This window comes from Neltuma alba, unplaced genomic scaffold (genome assembly GCF_004799145.2).
Source record: "Neltuma alba isolate B1F8T4 unplaced genomic scaffold, ASM479914v2 tig00012051_pilon, whole genome shotgun sequence".
Classification (NCBI taxonomy): Eukaryota; Viridiplantae; Streptophyta; class Magnoliopsida; order Fabales; family Fabaceae; genus Neltuma; species Neltuma alba.
The window spans coordinates 201,514-222,621 of NW_021636615.1; the positions used below are offsets into that span (position 1 = coordinate 201,514).

The window sequence follows — 21,108 nt, forward strand, 5'->3', positions numbered from 1 at the left end:
ATGGCTTGCCCATACTACCAGGGCAGTAACCCTTGCCTTGCGACACTTCAGAGGTATCCTGTGGGCAGTAACCCCTTTTTGGAGGAACCCATGGCCCCTGTGTGCTCTATCAACTTTGGCCGGTCTGTATCACACTTGTGGAAAGCTTGCGAGAGTCAGTTATGATGTGGGTAGCAATTAGCCCATGGGTTCAGTCGGCAGTTATACAGAGGTTATAAGGTGGAACTGGAAAGTTAATATATTATGATAATGTCACAATTATGATGTATTTTATTTAATTTGAATATGATGATATAATGTGATCTTAAATGATATGCTTATCTACTCGCTATCCATATGCTGTTAGTAACTATTGATTTTGAACTGTTAGTCATACCTGGCATCTTGTAAGGGTACTAGTAGGTAAGGTGGGTAGGATTTATATTACTGAGACTGTGGTCTCATTCCATTACTTCATCAATTTCAGGTGAGAGCAGTAGGGGAGATGCAGCGGGGAAGGCACTGTAAGCGTGAGGTCACTTACACTAGTGACTGCGCTTCGATTCTAGAATTTATGTTTGGTTTACGTTTAATTGCCACCTAGGAGCCATGATGTTCTTTAGACTGTTAGTGGCTTAGTTTGGACTTGTTATTACTACTAGACTGTTTTGCTTCTTTAGCTATGGATATTTTTATTGATTGCTCTAAGGGCCTTTGACCCACAGCTGAACATTGCGGCAATTGCATCTGAATAAGTGGGTCATTTAGTGATGCTTTTCTTGTGATTTATTTTATATAATGTCTATGTTAACCAGGTATGTTGGGGATCTAAATAACCATGTTAGGGGTTGAGCTTTTTTTTCCCCCCCTAACATGGTTAAGGCAAGGAAGTAGGTATGATATTTTCTTTTTATAACCATGATATGTGCTTGGGTAGGGTATTTCTTTTTATATATCATGGTTATTCAGTGAACTGAAAAGAAAGTTAGGATTCTTCTTTTATGTACCTTAGTAAACATACGCATGTGCTACTTGTATATTTAAGTATGGCATAGTTTTATGTGGGATATTACACATTATTTATAATTCTAATTGTCATAATTTTTCTTTTATAAACAAACCATATAATGATCCTTCTCATAATCAAAACTATATGGCTTCATGCTATTTAATAAAGAAAATAAAGATACATGGCATCTAGCTATTTAATTTCAAAATAAAAAAAATTAAAGATATATGGTTTCTGACCATAAGATAAAACTTTGATGTTATATAGCTTCAAGCCAATTAATAAAATAACCAAATTAAATATTTATAACTTCTAGTCATAAGATAGAAAATCAAAATTATATGAATGTGAACCATTTGATAAGATAAAAGAAAATTTAAATATATATAAATGCCTTCTGGCTATAAAATAGAAAATTCAACATGATATATATAAATAAAGAAAAATTAAATATATATGGCTTCTAGCCATAAAATAGAAAATACAAATTATATGGCTTCTAGCCTTTTAATGAGATTAAAAAAAATTCAAATATCTATGGCTTTTGGCTGTAAGATAGAAAATCAAATTTATATGGCAACTAGCCATTTAATAAGATAAAACAAAATTATATATATATATATATATGGCTTCTGGCCATAAAATAGAAAATTCAAATTACATGGCTTCTAGCCATTTAATAAGGTAACAGTAATCAAATATATATGGCTTCTAGCCATAAGATGGAAAATTTATACCTAAATACTTTGAGTTATTTAATAAGATAAAATATCAAATATATAAGGCTTCAAGTTATTTAAAAAAAATAGAGAATTAACCCCATATATATGTGTATATATGGCTTCTAGCCATAAGATAAAAACTCAAAGTTATATAGCTTTTGGCTATAATATAGGAAATCAAAATCATATGGCTTTTAGCCATTTAATTTGAAAAGAATGGAAATTCTGAGTTATATGGCTTCTGGCTATTTAATTACAATGAGATGAAAACTTCGAATTATATGGCTTCTGGCCATTTAACTTTAGATGGTAAATCTTTACAGATACTGCTAGTATCTATTGGAAATTCGAGTTCTATCGAAATAGTGACGTCAGGTCAATAAGAAATAGAGGGGGGGAAAAATCTCCAACCATAGCCATGGAACCCGATGTTTAAAACAACGGTAGATAATCCTTTTGATTCCATATAATGGCTTTGATTATCCTAGATAAATTGAATAGGAATATGGATACTCTGAAACACCATATATATGATGCTCGAGGTATTTTTATTTGAACAGAGCAAATGATACTCTAGAAAAATAATAAAGATGTTGCTCTAAAATTATGATGGGGTAGAAAAGTATATCATACGTACCTTGATTAGAGCTTTGTGCTGATAACGTATTATAAATAAAGAAGAGATAAAGAAGAATCATACAAAAGAAGAGAGGATCAACAAGAGAGAGTATTTCTCATTCCATTCAAGAGTGCTCAATACATTATACATTGCCTCTATTTATAGGTACAGCTTTACACCTTCGATAGAATTTATAGATTACATGATAATATGAGATAATTGAGGGATATAGAGATAATGGAAGATATTAGAGACTATAGGGGATATAGGAGATAGTGGGAGATATATGGATATCCACAAAGATATTATTATATTCATAACAATTGCATATATTTTTTTCTTGCTATAAAGTACATTTTGTTTCATTTACTGACTTGTTTATTAAACAATTTGATAACGAAGTCCTAAAACTCACCTACGTTTTGTTTCCCTTTTTGTATAACTTATTTTCTTTATAAACAATTAGTACTACACCACTATATGCGGTACTTAATATAAGATTTAAATAACTAATTTTTAGATATTAAAAAAATTAATTAAGTTAATTATATATAATAAATGTGTAATTAATATGCATATTTTGAACAAAGATTATAAACTTGAAAGTCCAAGTGGATTGAAGTATTATATTTAAGATTAAAGTGAATTTCATGTCTAACTCCTATATTTAGGATAGGAGTTAGTACAGTACCTCTGTAACTTAGTTTGGACAAGCATATGATTAAAATGCTATGTATACATTAATTAAATGAAATAATTCGAAATTATTATTAATTGATTCGTTCAGCTCATATTTTGGTAATCCAATATTCCGGGAATATTGTAAAATGGAAAAGATGTTGATGTAATTCATTGACAATAAACAATTGGAAATTGAGTTTTCTTTACTTTGCATTGATCAACAAGTAAAATCAACATCGATATGTTCTACCAAAACCCCACCCCCCCCAAAAAAAAGGGAAAATGTATTAAGGTTTTACCTTAAAAAATAAATATAAGAAAATCCCTTAAAATTATTAAATTAATTTGAAGTCCCAGAAACCTCATTAATAAGACATTCTACTTATTCAATTACTAAACTATTTTTATTTTCTTTCTCAACTATAGATTAACAACTGAAAGAGCAGTCATTAACAATTTAAGCTGCAACAATTAACAGTTATTGTGGCAAGTATTAACAATATATTTTCTCAGCGCATGACATATAAGCATATTTAACTTGAAATCCTTGTGATGCACTGAGAACATGTGTTGAGAAAATATATTATTAATATTTGCGATGATAATTATTAATTATTACATATTGAGTTGTTAACTATTACCTTTTGAATTGTTAACGCATGGTACTAAAAAAAAGATTATACTTAAAACAATAAGACTGGTTTATTAATTAAATAAATAGAATCTCTTACAATAAATTCTTTTAAAATTTCATATTAATTTTATGATTTCAAAAATAATTTATTTATTTATTTTGATGAGTTATTTATTTATTTTTCTTGGATGAAATCTTAATGTACTCTCCCCTTGATTTTAGGGATAAAATCAATGTCACCGTCAAATTCAAAACTCAACAATTCCTCGAATGACCCGTTACCTGCACGTGTCATTCAGGCATAACTTTTTTGACTGTGGTTAATTACTTTACGTCTGCGAGTTTAATCTTGTTGGTCGATCTCGACGGACTAACTAGCAATTAGGACTATTACACTCGGATTAGTAATTATGAAAGTCGTCAAATTTATACATTTCATAATCAATATTTCAAAATTTGGTCAAAATGCTTAATACCGGAATTATATTGGAGATAAAACAAATTGACTTAGGTCTCCCGCATACAGCTAAAAGATGAAATAAAAAGAGGGTGAATAAACTTCGTTACTTGAATGATTTGAAAAAAACAAAAGCCTTAGATCTACATCAGTTAATAGATGAATTTACAAATACACATACTGCAACACCTCACTTTTATATACTAATAGGATCATTTTAACGTCTGTGAATCACTAACGCCAGGTTTCCATCCTGGGAAAAGACAAGGATTTTTTTTTTCTTTAACATTAGAATCCGTTGATCAAATATTTCAAAGCTTCAGATAACTGATGAGTGATCCAATTTCAACCCTGCTTTCAACTTAATCTATTATCATCTAAAATAATTTCATACTATACAATCTTATAATATTATATTAGAAATAAAGCAACGCTCTTGGTTGACAGCATATAAGTGCACCTGGCAATGCTCACCTCTTTCTTCTAAAGGATACAAAATAATATTTCCATAAAGCAAGTAAAGTTACTTGCCCGAATATTTTACTATACAATTTACAGAATTATAACAGGTATCTCTGCTCTTCAACCAGCCCATCTTCTTCTTAAATAACCTCCTTGTCCTTCAGGCTACTAGCTTTCACTGTTCATCATAAATTGGGGGGTGAGATTCCGAAGAATCCCCGTAGTAGTAATTTCCATCAAACAAATGTGCAGATCACATAAAGCATGCAAAACAAGCCAAAGTGGAACATAACCTTGCAAGCTAATGCAAATAAGCATTTATGTGCAATGACAGATAGAAAAGCTGAATAAATAATGCGCGAATACCTGGCAATCACTGCCCCATGTCTATTAGATAAGCTGAATAAATAATGCGCTAATAATTGGCAATCACTGCCGCGCATATAATTGGCAATCACTGCCGCGCATATAATTGGCAATCACTGCCGTGCAAATAATTGGCAATCACTGCCGCGCATATAATTGGCAATCACTGCCGCGCATATAATTGGCAATCATTGCCCCATGTTTATCAGCTGCACGTGGTCACGGCTAAAAATCCATGCAAGGAATTAAGGATTACATGTTCTCATGCTTTAGAAAAATAATATGGCACAAACAGACATGCAGCAATCATACATAAGTGTAAGGTAGGAAAGAACTACTACATGGTCCGCATCCCTCCAAATCAAACCTTACCGTTCTCCTTTCTTTCTGCTTCTTGGTGGGCTTGAGCAGATATAAAAACCTATCATATTAGTAAGGGTAGATCAGTACTTGATCCAACTGTATCTCATAAATTAAATAACTCTTTAAATCCCAAATCTTCTTTAATCTCTACCCTTACGTAGCAGTTGATCATCTGGACAATTTTTCTTATTCAACTATTCTCTTGGGAAGGCTTCCCTCCTTGTCTCAACCCATACAGTTACTTTACTTAGTAACTGGTCATCTTGGTCAAATATATTATCTTTAATTATTGCATTTAAGGGTAACTCCGTGTCCCCAATTCCAAATTCAGTTCCACAATTAAGTGGATGGTAACATGGAAAAAGTAAAGATACACACATATATACTTATCCTTATTCACCTCAAGTTCTTTTACGTAATGCTCTATTAAATTCATTTAAATTCATCAATTGAACCTCAAGATAAATCTTTTACGTACACCTTTCAATGTAACAACCTCAAATCAACAATATGAAATCTCTATTTAAATAACTTAAAACCATAACTGATTATAAACCATATTTTTAATCCCTTTATTCTCCTTCTAATTCCATTCTTAATCTCTTTATAATTCGAACACCAAAACCAATGTGACATCAATAATTCAAGCTTGTCATCCTCTCTTGATTTCTCATTTTCTCTCTCCCATAAGCTTCTAAACATTTCATTTGCTCATATTTATTCAAAACCAAACAATAACTCCTTATCTAATTAACTCACTTTTCTTCCATTTTTTTACATGTCACTTCTATGAACCCATACCTCCATTCTTCTTTAATCTTTTCATCACTTAAATCTGAAAATCACTTCCAACCTTGGAAAGCACCATTACAGCACCTTAATCCTATATTCCCTTCGTTTTCCATGTCTTAAGCTCATAGGGAAATACTTTTCATAAAATTTATTCATTCCTAACTTACTCAGCTTTCAATAACTATGTTCCATCTTTAAGATTCCAGATTCGAGACTCACACCCCCAACATCAACAAATCTCAATTCGAATAGCAAGCATAGTTATATGTGTGCACACGGACACACAGCACCATCTGAAGCTCTTGCGCATAATATCTAAACTTCCCTCACTTCTGTTATTATAAACCCAACACTATACAACCAAAACAGGGAGCTCCATGCTACTTAATTAAAACAGAGCTTAGGTTCAAAAATCATCACTTCGCAAACCCATTTCACACACGATCTCATATATACATATATATATATTTATATGTATATTGAAATTTTCCATTTAATTCCTCCAGAACCCCATATTCAAGCATCACACATATAACTTAGCGTTTCAACACTTCCTCATTCTCACAAGATCCGAACAGCATCCCTTCCGAAATTCCAGATTTCTATGTATCTCCAATCAACACACAAACACGCGTAACAAACATATAAACATATCAATTATGTTTTAATCACTCCTTCCATTAAACCCCCCAGCCTAACCTCCTCGTGAAAAACAATTTCAAATTCAACATTCTCCATCCTCAACTTCCACGGTCAGCACACAACAATAAAATTCATATATATTCACTTATATAACCCCCAAAATTCTCGCTTCAAAGAGCCATAAATAAACTATTAAAATTTGCAAATTATAAATATATAACCTGATGGCCATTCATCTATTAACACCACACCTTTTGCTCTTCAAATTCCATAGAGCCCGACACCAACACCAATGAAATACCAAGCCATTTCCAATGCTTTTATTACCCCTGTTTCAGCCTTGAAAAACAGAGGAACTTAATATTTAACGTGCAGAAATCATGACATGCAATCCCATGGCAACTATATTCGAGCTTCTAACAACTTCCAACCATTTTCCTTCCTATCCTTAAAATTCTTTGACAACCTAGATTCAGATAGCCAAAAACCCGAAGCAAAGATCAACATACAGTAGAATTCAGCACATGAAGACCAAAAAGACACACATGCAAACTAAAACAGCCTCATTTACATACGTGTATATATATCAACATCAAATCTCTTTCTTCCTAGAACTTTAGAACCCGACATCCATAACTTCAAAAACTCAGCGGCAGTTTCGGAGTCACATGACAGAGCCGTAGAGAGGGACATGAAGACCTTAAAATCACAACTACATACTCCATTCTAGTCCTAGTATACAATTTCTGCAACTTGATACCCCAACTCTCCACTTTCTCTCTCTGAACCCGAGCTCAAACCTATCATCAACTTCGTATTCAGCCACCAAATGCAGAAAACAACAATGGAAGAGTGATTGGGAGACTCACCTTGATCAATTAATCGGTTTGCATGTAAGCTTCGCTACCTCCGCTTCTTCCTCAAGCTTCGTCGATCTCTGGTTCTCTCTACTCTCACTCTCGGTCACTCTCTCCTTTCCTCTGATTTTCGATACAAAATGAAGAAAGGAAGAAGCTGCCGCCAGGTTAATGAAATGGGGAGAGCAGAAATGACCATTACACCCTTCAACAAACTTTTGTTTTCACTTTCATCCTTTCTATGTTTTTCTGAACTTAGAGAATAAACACAGAAATTATTCCACCATGTTTTATATGGATTTTCCTTGTCCATTAGCTTCTTTGACCCATGAAATAATGTCCATAAAAAGTTCGGGTCAAAAATAATCTCCTACCTATTTTTCTTGAATTGTGGAAGAAAATAGCCCTTAAATCCAGAAATTAATCCTTAACCCATTTTAAGGATTTTATGCCTCAAATAAATTCTCTACATCATAAGATAATTTCCCTAAAATTTTCTAGTTAATTAGAAACCTCTAAGTATTTTTCCATAATTTTCAGAGAAAATAAACCATTTTTCTCTTAAAATTATCTATTAAAATAATTTAAGCCATTTTTGGGAAATACCTTTTCCAAAATGTCTCTAAACCCTAAAAATCATTATTCCATAATTTTCCCCCTTTATTTGGCAAATAAATAATTTTAATAAATTTTTCTCTTTTCTACTCATCTTAAATCATAAAATTCGGGGTGTTACAAATCTCCCCCCGTAAATAAAATTTCGTCCTCGAAATTTAGATAATTACCTTGTGGCATAAAGTCTGGATATGACTTTTGCATTTCTTCTTCTACCTCCCATGTAGCTTCTTGTGGTTACAATCCTTTCCAGACCACTTCCACTTCCACAAACGGAATACTTTTATTTCTCATTCTTCTTTCATGTCTATCAATGATTCGTTCGGGTCACATGTCATAGGTCAGTTCATCTTGTAGATCAACTTCTTCATATTCAATGACATGCTCTTAGTCTGGTTAATACTTTTTCAGTTGTGACACGTGAAATAGCATTATATAACTTACTCAACTATGGAGGTATAGCTATCTGATACACCATTGGGCCTACTTTTGAAAGAATTTCAAATAGTCCTATGTAACTCGAATTTAATTTCCTCATTTTCTTTGATTTTCCTATGCCCATAGCCGGTACTATTTTCAAGGAAACATAATCTTCCATCTCGAATTCCAACGGTCTTCTTCTTTTATCAATATAACTCTTCTGATCTTTATAGATCAACTTATGTATGTAGTTGGGGATACATTGAGGAAACATGGTCTCCCACCTTCAACGTTGACTACCTTCTTTGCTAACTATGAAATTTTCTCAGTGCTCTAACTCATGTCATGGTAGATCGCATCAACAATACTGAATATCTGACATCAACTAAGACTTGTTAATGGCATCCACCATTCTGAGTACCTAATCATCAACCAAGGTCTATTAATCATATCAATTGCATCAATGATTCTGAGTATTTGGCATTATCTCTTAGTACTCAATCCATTGATATAATATTTGGGGACTTTTTCTGTTCCTCTTACTTTCTTACCCCAAACTTAGCTTGCCTAAATGCATTCTACTTGGGACTTGCAGCACTACACTTTGTTAACTCTTACTTTTCTTTGTTGACCAATTAGAATTGAGCTCGGTCTATTTAACAACTTGGCTATCTGAAGAAAAATCAAGGATACTCTCTCTGTAACGGTTAACCAGACTCAAGAAATTCTTTATTCTAAACTCATCTAAGGTCATTGTCTTCCCAGAGAAAACTGCTTTACTTTGGGCATTAATAACTCTCCTTTGGGTCTTCTATGACCATAAGATCTAACTGCGATCTTGAGATCTAACTGTGATCTCTCTAAGCCCACTTCTTGGATCTAACTGTGATCCCTTTCTAGGAATTTTCAAGACCAAAGAATGAAGTTATAGAATAACTTTATCTCTATGAAATCTGGCAACCATACTGATAATTCTCCAAAACTGATCTTAGACACCAGTATTGCTTTCATAGGCCTTACTCATTCCTTTTGATAACTCCCTTTTGGCAACTCCAGAATTATCTGTTTACACATCTCATTTGGCTTCATTAGCTTATTCTCAACTTTCTCAGGCTTCATATCAATTCAGGCTTTATATCAATTCATCCACCATGCCTGACTAGCTCTTTGAGCTATTTATTCATCTTTGTGACCATTAGAATCAACATTATGCTTAGGCCACATACTATACTTGCCCTGCCTTAGTATAGGGTCCTACCACTTCTAATAACTTTAGATGGTACAAGGAGAGAACTCATGATACTGCCTATCTCTCTTAAGGCCGCCTTAACTGTTCAAAAGCTTAGGTCGCCACTTTGCCTTTATGATAAAGTTTAGACTTATATCCCTATTTGGCTTTCTCAACTCTTGCCATTACTCTCTGGTAAGGGAGTCTCTTAACTTTGACTCAACCTCAAGGAAAGTCTCTTTATGAAAATTTCGGGGTGTTACACATACAGATTCTAATAACTAACAATATCGCAATAACAAGTGTCAATATGAAAATTTATAAATTTTAATTTATATCATAAGAACTGATATAAAAATTTACAAGAAATTCATAGGTAAATTTATAAGTGTGTGTGTGTGTATATATTAACAACCAACAATAACAAAAAAAAAACGTGATTAGGGAACTTCACCCAAAGTTAACTACACCTAAAGTTGACGTGAGTTTTGTCTTTCAAAAAATTTCACATCTATCCAAATTTGAAAACCAAAAAGGAAAGCATTTTATTTTTGTTTTTAATTAATAACATATATTACGTACGTTGCGAGAGTAATTATTATACCAAATTTATATTATTTCGTTTTAATTTGCTGTCGTTTTCTTTGTAATTCAAACAGGGGCAATCTATTTATATAAAGTTTTTGTTATTGCCAGCATCTATTTATATAAGGTTGCGCCACTTGCGTATTCAAGAAATTTACCGTGCTTCTTAATATTTACTGTGTCAAAACGTTAAGCCACACCCAAAATTCTTTGGAGTACGGGGTAATTATCTTTAAGAAGGAATAAATCATCCACATTAGTGAATAATTTGTTTATATATAAATTTTATGAAAGTCCAAAATAAAGCCTCTTGCAGTATAAAAATCCCAAATTGGGTTAATGGCAAAGCACTTTTTCCCCCCCAAAGGCCCCTCTTATTTTTTAAAGCCACCTTTGCCAATGACCTGCTGCCACTACTGTTAGCAACTAGAGCTCCGACAACCGGGAATAATTTTATGATAAAAGTTTTCTATCGAATAGCTAATAGGAACCTGTAAATTAATAAATTAGACTTGTTAATTTTTAAGATTGTGTCATTGTAACTGAATACCAATAAAGATTTATATATTGAAGAGCACAATTTTAATTTATGACAAAAATTTTGTTATTAGTAGCTAATGGGCGACTTGTGAAGTACTAAATTAGACTTGTTAATTTCTAAATTTATCTTGTGATTGAATAATAATAATAATAATAATAATAAGAGATGTTTATTAGAGAGTGCAACTTTATTGCAAAAGTTTTGTTATGAATAGCTAATAAAACTTGTGAATTGCCAAATTATAATGTTGATGGTTTTTCACAATAAGTGCTGATTCTTATTTGTTGTTTAGAGCAGTTTAGAATAATTTTTTCATGATCAATTGAGTTGGGTTTAGCAAAAAGTGTCAATTATTCGTAGTGAACTAAGATTTAAATTCTTATTGAAAGAGTTGTTTACATTTAAAAAATATTCCTACTCATTTTTTCTTAATTTTTTCCTTCTTCATTTTCTCTTCTTCCAAGTGAGGGGTTAGTGTCCATTTGTTCCTCAATCACGATTAAGGAGGGGGAAAAAAAGAGCTTTTCCAAATTAAGGGGGCAATCAAAAATAAAATAAACAAAAAGCCAAATGAAAGATTAACATTATTGATAATAACCAAATAACTAATTTTCTCTATTTATATTTAGACCAGGCATAGAAAAGTCATGTGATTATGTAGGATACTAATATTTATGCTCACTACTCCTTTTCTCTTCTGAAAGCACATCATTTCTCTATCCCTTTTGAACACATGATGAAGAACACACCACTGTGGATTTTGGTTCTGTATGTGCTTGTTTCGTTCATCATTATTGCTAGCCACTCAGCCCATGATTCAGCAGGTAAAAGATTAACCACTTAGGGTATGTTTGTATTGGCGTTGGACAAAACTGACTTATAGTCTAACTGACTTTTATAACTGAAGTTAGAGTAAAAGTCAGTTAGTGTAATATGATTTATGTTTGGATAGGTGCTTATAAAAAGTCAGTTGAAAAAGTTAAAAGTTGTTTGGATAATTAATAGAAAAGTTAGTTTAGTTGTAAATGACTGAAAAGGGCATGGATTTTATTGAATAATAGTGTTTGAAATTTAATATTTTTAATGTGATAATAGTTTAAAAAATACGTAAAATTATTATGATAAAATATAAATAGTTTATTTGTGAGATTATAAAATAAAAATATTTGTTATGGAGAAAAATTTGAAAACATTGTAGATAATTAATTAAATATACATAATGGATAAACAAGAATATAAATTAAAATTTATTTGGTCTCTAATTAAAGTAAACGAAATCATATGACTAATTAGATCGTAAGCTTTACACAATTTTCCCATAAGTCAGTTAGAAAAGTTGATTCAGATTACGTTGGATAAGTCAGTTAGAAAAGTTACTTTTTCCCATAAGTCAGTTAGAAAAGGAGTCCCATCCAAACAATCTTCTAAGCTGCAATAAGCCACTAACCTCAGTTTCACGCTTTCCCGTGTGCTTTTGGCTTCTCCAACTGCAATCCAAACATAGCCTTAACCTTCATGCTTTTCTGTTATTCCTTTTTCTCCTAAATCTACATTGAGGAATTTTTATTTAAAACAAGGAAAATAATTAACATATTGGTTCAGATTTCATAAGCATAGATTGTGGGGGAAGGGGGGTTTACTTGGACAGACAAACCGGAATCTGGTACCAGACAGATGAAGACTTCATTGGCAGTGGAGAAAACTACGAAATATCACCCAACTTCGAAGATTTCCACACCTACGCCGACAACTAAAGACGGTTAAGAAGTTTTGCGGAGGGAAAAAGGAACTGTTACGTCATGAAACCAAAACAACAAACAGAACAGAAGATAAATCAAACGTATCTGATCAGAGCAATATTTTCATATGGGAATTATGACAACAAAAACACAGTTCCAGTCTTCGATCTCTACTTTGGGGCCAATTATTGGATAACAATTCGGCTGCCTAATGCAACTTATTTCCAATTCGAAGAAATCATAATCCAACAGCTTCCTTCTGATCACTTGTTTCAAGTGTGTCTGGTGAATATTGGACTAGGTACTCCTTTCATTAACACTCTGGAATTAAGGCCACTTTACAACTCTCCCTATTCTGCAGTTTCACTTCCCTTGTATCTACGGTCCCGAGTCAATTGTGGCTCTACGCTTGGGATCCTTTTTACTAGGTAGGTGCTCTTTCATTTTTGTTACGCTACAATAATTAACTAGCTTTTCTCAATATTTTGTGAGACTTTATGTGAATAATATATATATTTGAGAAGTAAAAGATGTACAGTAAATAAAAAGCAAAAGCTATTATTATTTGAAAGTATAAAATACCACTATTTTATATGACCTTGAAAATTGATCTTTTATATACATTCGTACATATACATATAGGTGGACTGAATGATGGAAAAGTAAAAAAATATTATTAACTCTTCATAATATCAAAGATTTTAATTCAGTTATTATCCTTAAATGTGTGTTTATATCATTGATATCGAACAAGTTTGGTGCTCATTAGATGTGGACTACGCAGATTTAATTTGAATGGTCTAGATTTAAAATTTTTAATTAATTTTTTAGATAGAACAAGTTATTTTTTTAAAACAATTATAGCTAAAAAATTATTTTTATTTAGACTTTATACCCATTAAAGTAATTATCTTAAAGAAATAAAAAATAAAAAAAATTCAAATTTGGACTGTCAAAATAAAATCTGGACTTTCAAGATATGATAAGTTTGGTTGCTCATCAAAGTGACGAGAAGCACCTGGGGTTTTTAAAGGAGGGAGAAGCTAGGCTCCCCTCCCTTTGTTTGCCTCAAACAAATTTGATAGCTGTAGTCTTTTTTAATTGGTTTAGTTAACCCATTTTCAATTCTCCTGTCCTCCTACCCCATCTATTGTTTGATTCAATCAAGGGCAATGGATGGAAAGGTAGGAGAACGAAAATTTTAATAAGTAGGATTTAAAAAAAATCAGACAAGTGAGGTTAAAAATTTTTTAATCAATTTTTTACTCTCCTTTCGTATTTAACATATCACTTACTCTTTTTTTTTTTTTTTAAGCTGAACCCGTTAATATTTTTTCTCCCTCGAAGAATTTTGGAGCTGAGGTTTTTATTAAATTCTCAAATTGCTCTTAAAATAATAAAATCTCTCCCCTAGTCTCCCCTCCCTTCGCACTATCTCCTCCATAAATTCCCTCCCTTTCTCTCGTTCCGCTCACTTCCATTAAGGTCTCTCCCTCCTGCTTCTTCTCTTATGTTGAAAGGGACACAATGTATAATTGTTGGGACTGGGAAGCATCCTAAAAAGAGGAATCCAATTGACCTTACAACAGCTTCTTTTTAATTCAAAACTTTAAAATAATAAATTTATGGTCATACCACTTATTCACCTTTTAGCCCATCTTTATTTAATGTAGGACACACTTGTCACCCAACAATTTCAAAATCAATTATACATTTATCAAAAGTTCTATATATCCCCAATGTTTTTAAATACTTTTAAATTTTAATCACGCTAAACTTTAATTAAATTACAATATTGAACTTAAGACATGCAGAATTTTCTATGCATATTATTTATTGTATAAAAAACTCTTGTTATCAATACTAATACTTTAAAGGGAAAATCACTTTGTAGATACCTACATTTTCCTCTCAATTTTTAATTTTATGCCTATGCATTTTTCTTTCTTGATTAAATCATTTATTTGTGCTCTATTAATATGATAACAGTGTTAACAGACCAAAGTTATATGGACTAACAGTGCAGCTAACAGGAAAAAAAATTAAGAATTTAATCAAGAGAACAAAAGTCTGAATACCATAAGGAAAATTACATATAGATACTTGCATGGCTTTCTCACTTTAAAATCCATTTTGTCCCAATTTGATTGAACAAAAGTATGTTAAGAACATAAGAGTAGTCTTTTTCCGCGTACAAAGAGCTTTTGTTTTTGTTCAAACAAGTGGGTATGCGCACTTTACCGCAGGTACAAGGACGACGCATTCGACCGCTTGTGGAAAACACGTCATCGTAACGCTTGGGATGTCGTAAAATCAAGTGTAGAAGGAAACACAGAGAACTCCACCTATGAGCTGCCATTAGAAGTATTACGCACTGCATCACAACCCCTAAACAATTCCAATGTCTTAACTGCAAATTGGAGTTACGATATATCTCATCAATATTATCTGTTCCTTCGCTGAAATTCAGAAGCTTCCTTCTGACCGCAAGAGGATTATCAATGTCACTTTTGATGATGATGACAATTCATCACCCGCTCATGTACTTACTCTTCAATACTTGAAGCCTGTCACCTTAAGTTCCAACAAGATAAGTAAAGGTTACGTTAGTTTCACTATCATAGCAACAGCTGATTCAGATGCTCCTCCAATCTTGAATGCCTACGAAATTTACGAAGCCATCTCACAACCCAATTCCCCTACAGCAACACAAGACGGTATTTCTATTACTACCTTCAGTCATCAATATAAGATTTATTTTCTAGTATAATTTGCACTACAAAATAGATCTTATACTGGAGATAGTATTTCTTTTTCTTATCATTCATTTGTTTTGGGTATCGTTGTATCAGTTTTTCCTTTATCCATATAATCACCATACTAAATCAAAACAGAATAAAAAACTATACTGTGTAATGAATTTATGATTGGAAATTTTGTAGTTGATGCCTTGTTGGAAATAAAGCATACTTATGGGATCTCCAGAATCAGTTGGCAAGGGGACCCATGTGTTCCATCTAAATTAGCATGAGATGGCCTGATTTACACCGCCAACGATAATATAAGGATCCCTTCATTGTAAGTAGCCCCATAGTTCTACTCTTATTTATGATATGTTATATTTGATGCATTCAAGGACAATATCTTGCATACAATAGTTAAGGATGAGAGTAGAATGCCGTAATATTTCAAGGTATGAACATTACCGTGTGGTGATTTTTTTTAATTCATGAAATGCCAGCATGTCTTAATTTGATGATATATCTCAATCATGTATGTGTGTATGTACTTGAACGCATAACCCTTAGTTTCCCTTTCGTTTCTCTCTCTTAGTTACGTTGCTTACAATGGTGGATAAATTACAAATTGTAGGAACTTGAGTTCAAGCAACCTCAAAGGTGAAATAAGTAAAGCCTTTGCTAAATTATTAAAATTGGAGTCCTTGTAAGTTTTCGCATAAGATAGGCTCTAAATTTCAAATACTACTACTGAGCATATTGTTAGATTTTATGAATAACGCTTAGTCTTGTTCACAGGGTTTTGTCGAACAATGAATTGGCTGGACAACTACCAGAGTTTCTCTCAACTCTTCTGAATTTGAAGTTCACGTAAGATCTTAATTAAAATTACATTTGATAGCCTTTCGTGTTCATGTTTATTGTGAAGTCGTGTACCTTAGAATTCCACTTGCAGTAATTTGGCAGGAAGCTTACTGGTTCAATTCCCAATGCTTTGAAGGAAAATGCTGAATTGCAGCTAAGGTTTACTTTTCTTCAATGTTAAATTCTATATTTCAACTAGTTCCTCCATTGTTTTAACTTTTAAAGCATTAAGGGACAAAAATAACCCTAAATTGCAAGCATAGAAGCAATCTACTTTAATATGATAAATCAAATATGACATGACATAATGTGTATTATATATCCTTATACTGTTAAGCCTAACCCCTGCTCTATTTTGCCAGTGTGTCCAACAATCCAGGTCTTTGCCAAAAGAATTCCTGCCAAAAACACAATTTTGTAATTCCACTTATTGCATCAGTTGCAGCTTTGGTCATCCTAATTGTTATTGTTGCTCTGGTGATCTGGAGACTTAGACACAAAAGAGGTATTTGTGCTTACACATGCTGCCAATTCATTAATAGAACCTTATCCCCAGATTCTTTATTTATTTTTAAATATTTGTACATGCCCTGAGTCCCTGTCTTCAGACAGTCTAATCTCTTTAGGTGGAGACAAACTTTGCAATAAAATAATAAACGTTGGCTCTAGGATTCACGTCTCTCTGGACCATCGTATTCTATATATATACAAGAGTGTACAATGATAAGATGACACCTGTCCTAGCAATGGATTGTTCTAGAACTACAAAAAGGCATAAAATATTTACTACAGTAAAAAATACATCTAACTCCCTCTGTCACTTCGAACCTCCTTTCTTTTCCTCTTCCTTTCCAAGGCAATAGTAGGTTGCTGTGGTTTCTCTACTGGTGCAACTGTTACTCCCAATTTATCTCTCAAGTAACTAAAACGTGAGTGATGAAGAGGCTTGGTGAGGCAATCGGCCACTTGATACTCTGTAGGAACATATTGAACTTTGAGTGATTTAGACAAGACTTGGTCTCTTATGAAATGTGCATCAATTTCAATGTGTTTGGTCCTTGCATGGTGTACCGGATTCGAGGCTAGTGCTGCTGCACTTGTATTATCGCACCATATGGTTGGTATCCTCTTAATTTTCAGTTTCAGTTCAGAGAGTAGAGAGGAAATCCAACATAATTCTGTAGCAATGTTGGCAAGGGACCTATATTCAGATTCTGTACTTGATCTTGCAACTACCTTTTGTTTCTTGGAGGACCAAGTGACTAAGGAGTCTCCAATAAAAACACAATACCCTCCAATTGACCTCCTATCATCTGGACAAGAGGCCCAATCGGCATCTGAATATGCTATAATATCCAGCAATGTTGATGGTTTTAAATGGATGCCGTGATGTATTGTTCCCTAAAGATATCTTAATACTCTCTTGATTGCTTTCCAATGTTTTGTTGTGGGCTTAGACAAAAATTGACTCAACTTCCCAACACTGAAACTAATATCAGGCCGTGTGTTGCACAAATATTATAAAGCTCCAACTGCACTTCTATATACTGAAGGATTGGACAGAGGTTCACCTGAATGAATTGATAGTGATTTATGTGCAGCCATAGGTGTATTACATGGAGAGGCATTATTCATACCAAATCTATGCAACAGATCTGTAATGTATTTTCTTTGTGTCAAATAAAGCCCTGTTCTGTCTCGAAATGCTTCAATTCCCAAAAAATATTGAAGAGACCTAAGGTCTTTCAGGGAAAAAATACTGTGAAGTTTGGCTATGAAGCATTTTAGACTGTACGAGTTACTTCCAGTCACAAGTATGTCATCAACATATATCAGAATCATTAAGATTTGGGACTTGTCTGAATAAATAAATAAAGAGATATCACTCTTTGAATTTTTGAAACCCCAGTCTAACAAAACATTTTTCAGCCTCTCAAACCATGCTCTTGGAGCTTATTTTAGCCCATAAAGAGCTTTGGATAGCTTGCAAACATGATTAGGCTTAGTTGAATCAATAAAGCCTTCAGGTTGCTCCATATACATAGGTTCAGCTAGAAAACCATTCAAAAAAGCATTATTAATGTCAAGTTGCCTAATTTCCCAGTTAAATGAAACAGCAATGGTAAGAATGATTCTTATTGTAGATGCCTTAATAACAAGACTAAAGGTATCATAACAGTCAATACCTTCAGTTTGCTGAAAGCCCTTGGCAACTAGTCGTGCTTTTCTCTTGGCAAGTGTCCCATTGGGGTGAAATTTTGACTTGAATAGCCATTTGTTCTCAACTACATTAAACTTGGAGGACCGTGGAACCAACACCCAGGTTTTATTTCTTTGGAGAGCATTAAACTCTTCTACCATTGCTTGTTTCCATGGTAGAGATTTTAACGCTTTTGCTGCTGTGTGAGGAACAATCTCTTGTGATTCAGTGAGTCCAATGTAAGGTGTTTTTGGCTTGAAGATTCCTTTCTTGCTTCGAGTCTCTATAGGATGAATATTTTGTGTAGTTGGAGCTTGAGAAATGGAGTTCTCAGATAAAACATTAGAAGAATCAGGAGGCTGAGATGATTGAAGTTCATGTTGTTCGTGGGCTTCCAATGATTTTTCTTGCTCGTTTGTCACTGTTTGTGGAGAATTGTTGAGTTGATCAGGATCACAGGGAGCAATTTCTTGATTTATGTTGTTGTTGGCAGAGGAGGAAATAGATGTGGTATCCTCTGCTCCCTTACTCGGTGCATTCACTGTAGTTGAATCAACGCTTTTCTCATTGTTGTGTTCCTGTAATTGATCAACAATGTGAGTGTGCTGCAAATGTACAGGAAATGAGTGAGTAATATCCATCACACGAGAGTCTTGGGGCTGTTTCAAGTTAATAAACCCATTAGAAAATGGGTATTCATCTTCATCAAAGACAACATGTCTGGAAATATAAGTTCTCCCTGTAGTGCTGAGACATTTATACCCCTTGTGAGATCCACTATATCCAATAAACACACATTTGGCACTGTGAAATTGTAGTTTGTTCTGATTATATGGCCTGAGGAGGGGATAGCAAGCACAACCAAAGGGTTTAAACCCTGTATAATTTGGTTGTTTTTTATGAAGGACTTCAAATGGTGATTTATTGTTCAGGACAGGAGTAGGAAGCCTGTTAATAAGGTGCACTGCAGTAGAGAATGCTTCCCACCAATAGTACAGTGGCATTTTGGCTTGAGCTAGTTGTGTCAATCCCATTTCCACTATGTGTCGGTGTTTTCTTTCTACTCTACCATTCTGCTCAGATGTATGGGGACATGGATGTCTGAAAATAATTCCACTATCATCAAGTAAAGACTGAAAAGATCGGTATCCACCTCCCCAATCACTTTGAAGGACTTTAATTTTTCTTTCAAATTGGTTTTCAACCATATTTTTGAAGTGTTTAAAAGCTGACAGTGCTTCTTCCTTGGTTTTAAGCGGATACAACCATGTAAATCTGCTAAAATCATCCAAGAAACTAATATAATACTTATAACCAGCAGTAGATTTAATAGGTGACGGTCCCCATAAGTTAGTAGATACAAGATCAAGGGGATTTGCTGCTCGAGAGTGGGACTTTGAGAAAGGAAGTTTGTGTGACTTTCCCAATTGACATGATTCACAAAACTTAAATTCTTCATTGGATTTCAAAGACAGATTACAATCACGCAACACTTGCTTCAACACTTGCCTAGGCGCCTATGCCAAGTTTCTAAAATAGAAAGAAAGATACTTGATTCACATTTCTTTTCTAACTCAGGTCTACTCTTAGCAAAAACAAACTGAATAGAGGCAATATCTTTAATAGTCTCAGTCCTTCTAGCAGGGACAACAACATTATCAATCCTATATAGTCCTTGAGTTGATCCTTGTGTTGTCACTCCTTGCAACAGTACCTTATGCTGCTTCTTGTCCTTCACAAAGCAACCATGTGAGTGAACTTCAACAAAAACATTGGAGTTGTCATTAGTCAACTTGTATCCACTGATAAGGTTTTTAGAGATTTTAGGAACAACCAAAACATTATTCATTTCTAAAGTTTGAGAAGGAGTGTCACAGATCAATTTAGAGTTTCCAGAGTTAACGACGTCAAGAGAAGCACCATCACCAACAAGGAGTGAATTTATACCTGAGGTTCCGCCACTTGAATCAACATTCTCATATGAGTGTGTGACATGATGCGTGGCACCTGTGTCTAAGTACCAAGCTGGATCAGTAACAGATTCAGGAGTAGCGATATATGCTGAGGCAGCTTCACTTTTCTTGGGACCCCGGTAGTTCCTATCATAATGATGATAGTAATGTGATGTCTCATGCCCTGGCTTGTCACAGTGATGACAATATTTATCAGACCTTTTGCCTGAGTTTCCACGTCCTCCTCTACCTCGACCTCTACGGCCTCCTCTGCCTCTCCAGTTACTAAATCTGTTTGAATTATTATTTTGAACAGAGAGATTAGCAAAGGCAGTTGACATGCTGGACTGATTGATAGCTTGTAGTTGATCCATACGAGCTTCATAAGTAAGTAGCTTAGACTGGAGATCAGCCCAGGATAAATTATCCTTCTCGGTCAGCATCACCACAATGGGTGTGTAATCTGCATCTAAGCCTGCAAGAGTCTGAGTAACTAGATCAGTAAGTACTAATGGTGAACCAGCAAGTGTTAAATTATCAGCGATTGATTTCATTTTGCCCAAATATTCTTTCATCTTCTGGGTGCCTTTTCGAGTGTTTTGAAATTCACTCTTCAGAAAGGTAATGCGAGATCTCGTGCTAG

At 33.7% G+C, this 21,108-nt stretch overlaps 1 protein-coding gene across 1 annotated transcript; it reads left to right on the forward strand.

Annotated features, from left to right (window-relative positions):
• On the forward strand, positions 1-17,703 carry LOC114721624 (probable LRR receptor-like serine/threonine-protein kinase At1g51820). Its single transcript, XM_028907485.1, has 9 exons — positions 1-154; positions 467-503; positions 14,958-15,075; positions 15,182-15,428; positions 15,654-15,705; positions 16,248-16,319; positions 16,416-16,472; positions 16,676-16,818; positions 17,321-17,703. The coding sequence occupies exons 1-9, from the start codon at positions 1-3 to the stop codon at positions 17,701-17,703; spliced, it is 1,263 nt and encodes a 420-aa protein (XP_028763318.1).
• The last annotated feature ends 3,405 nt before the right edge of the window (positions 17,704-21,108 follow it).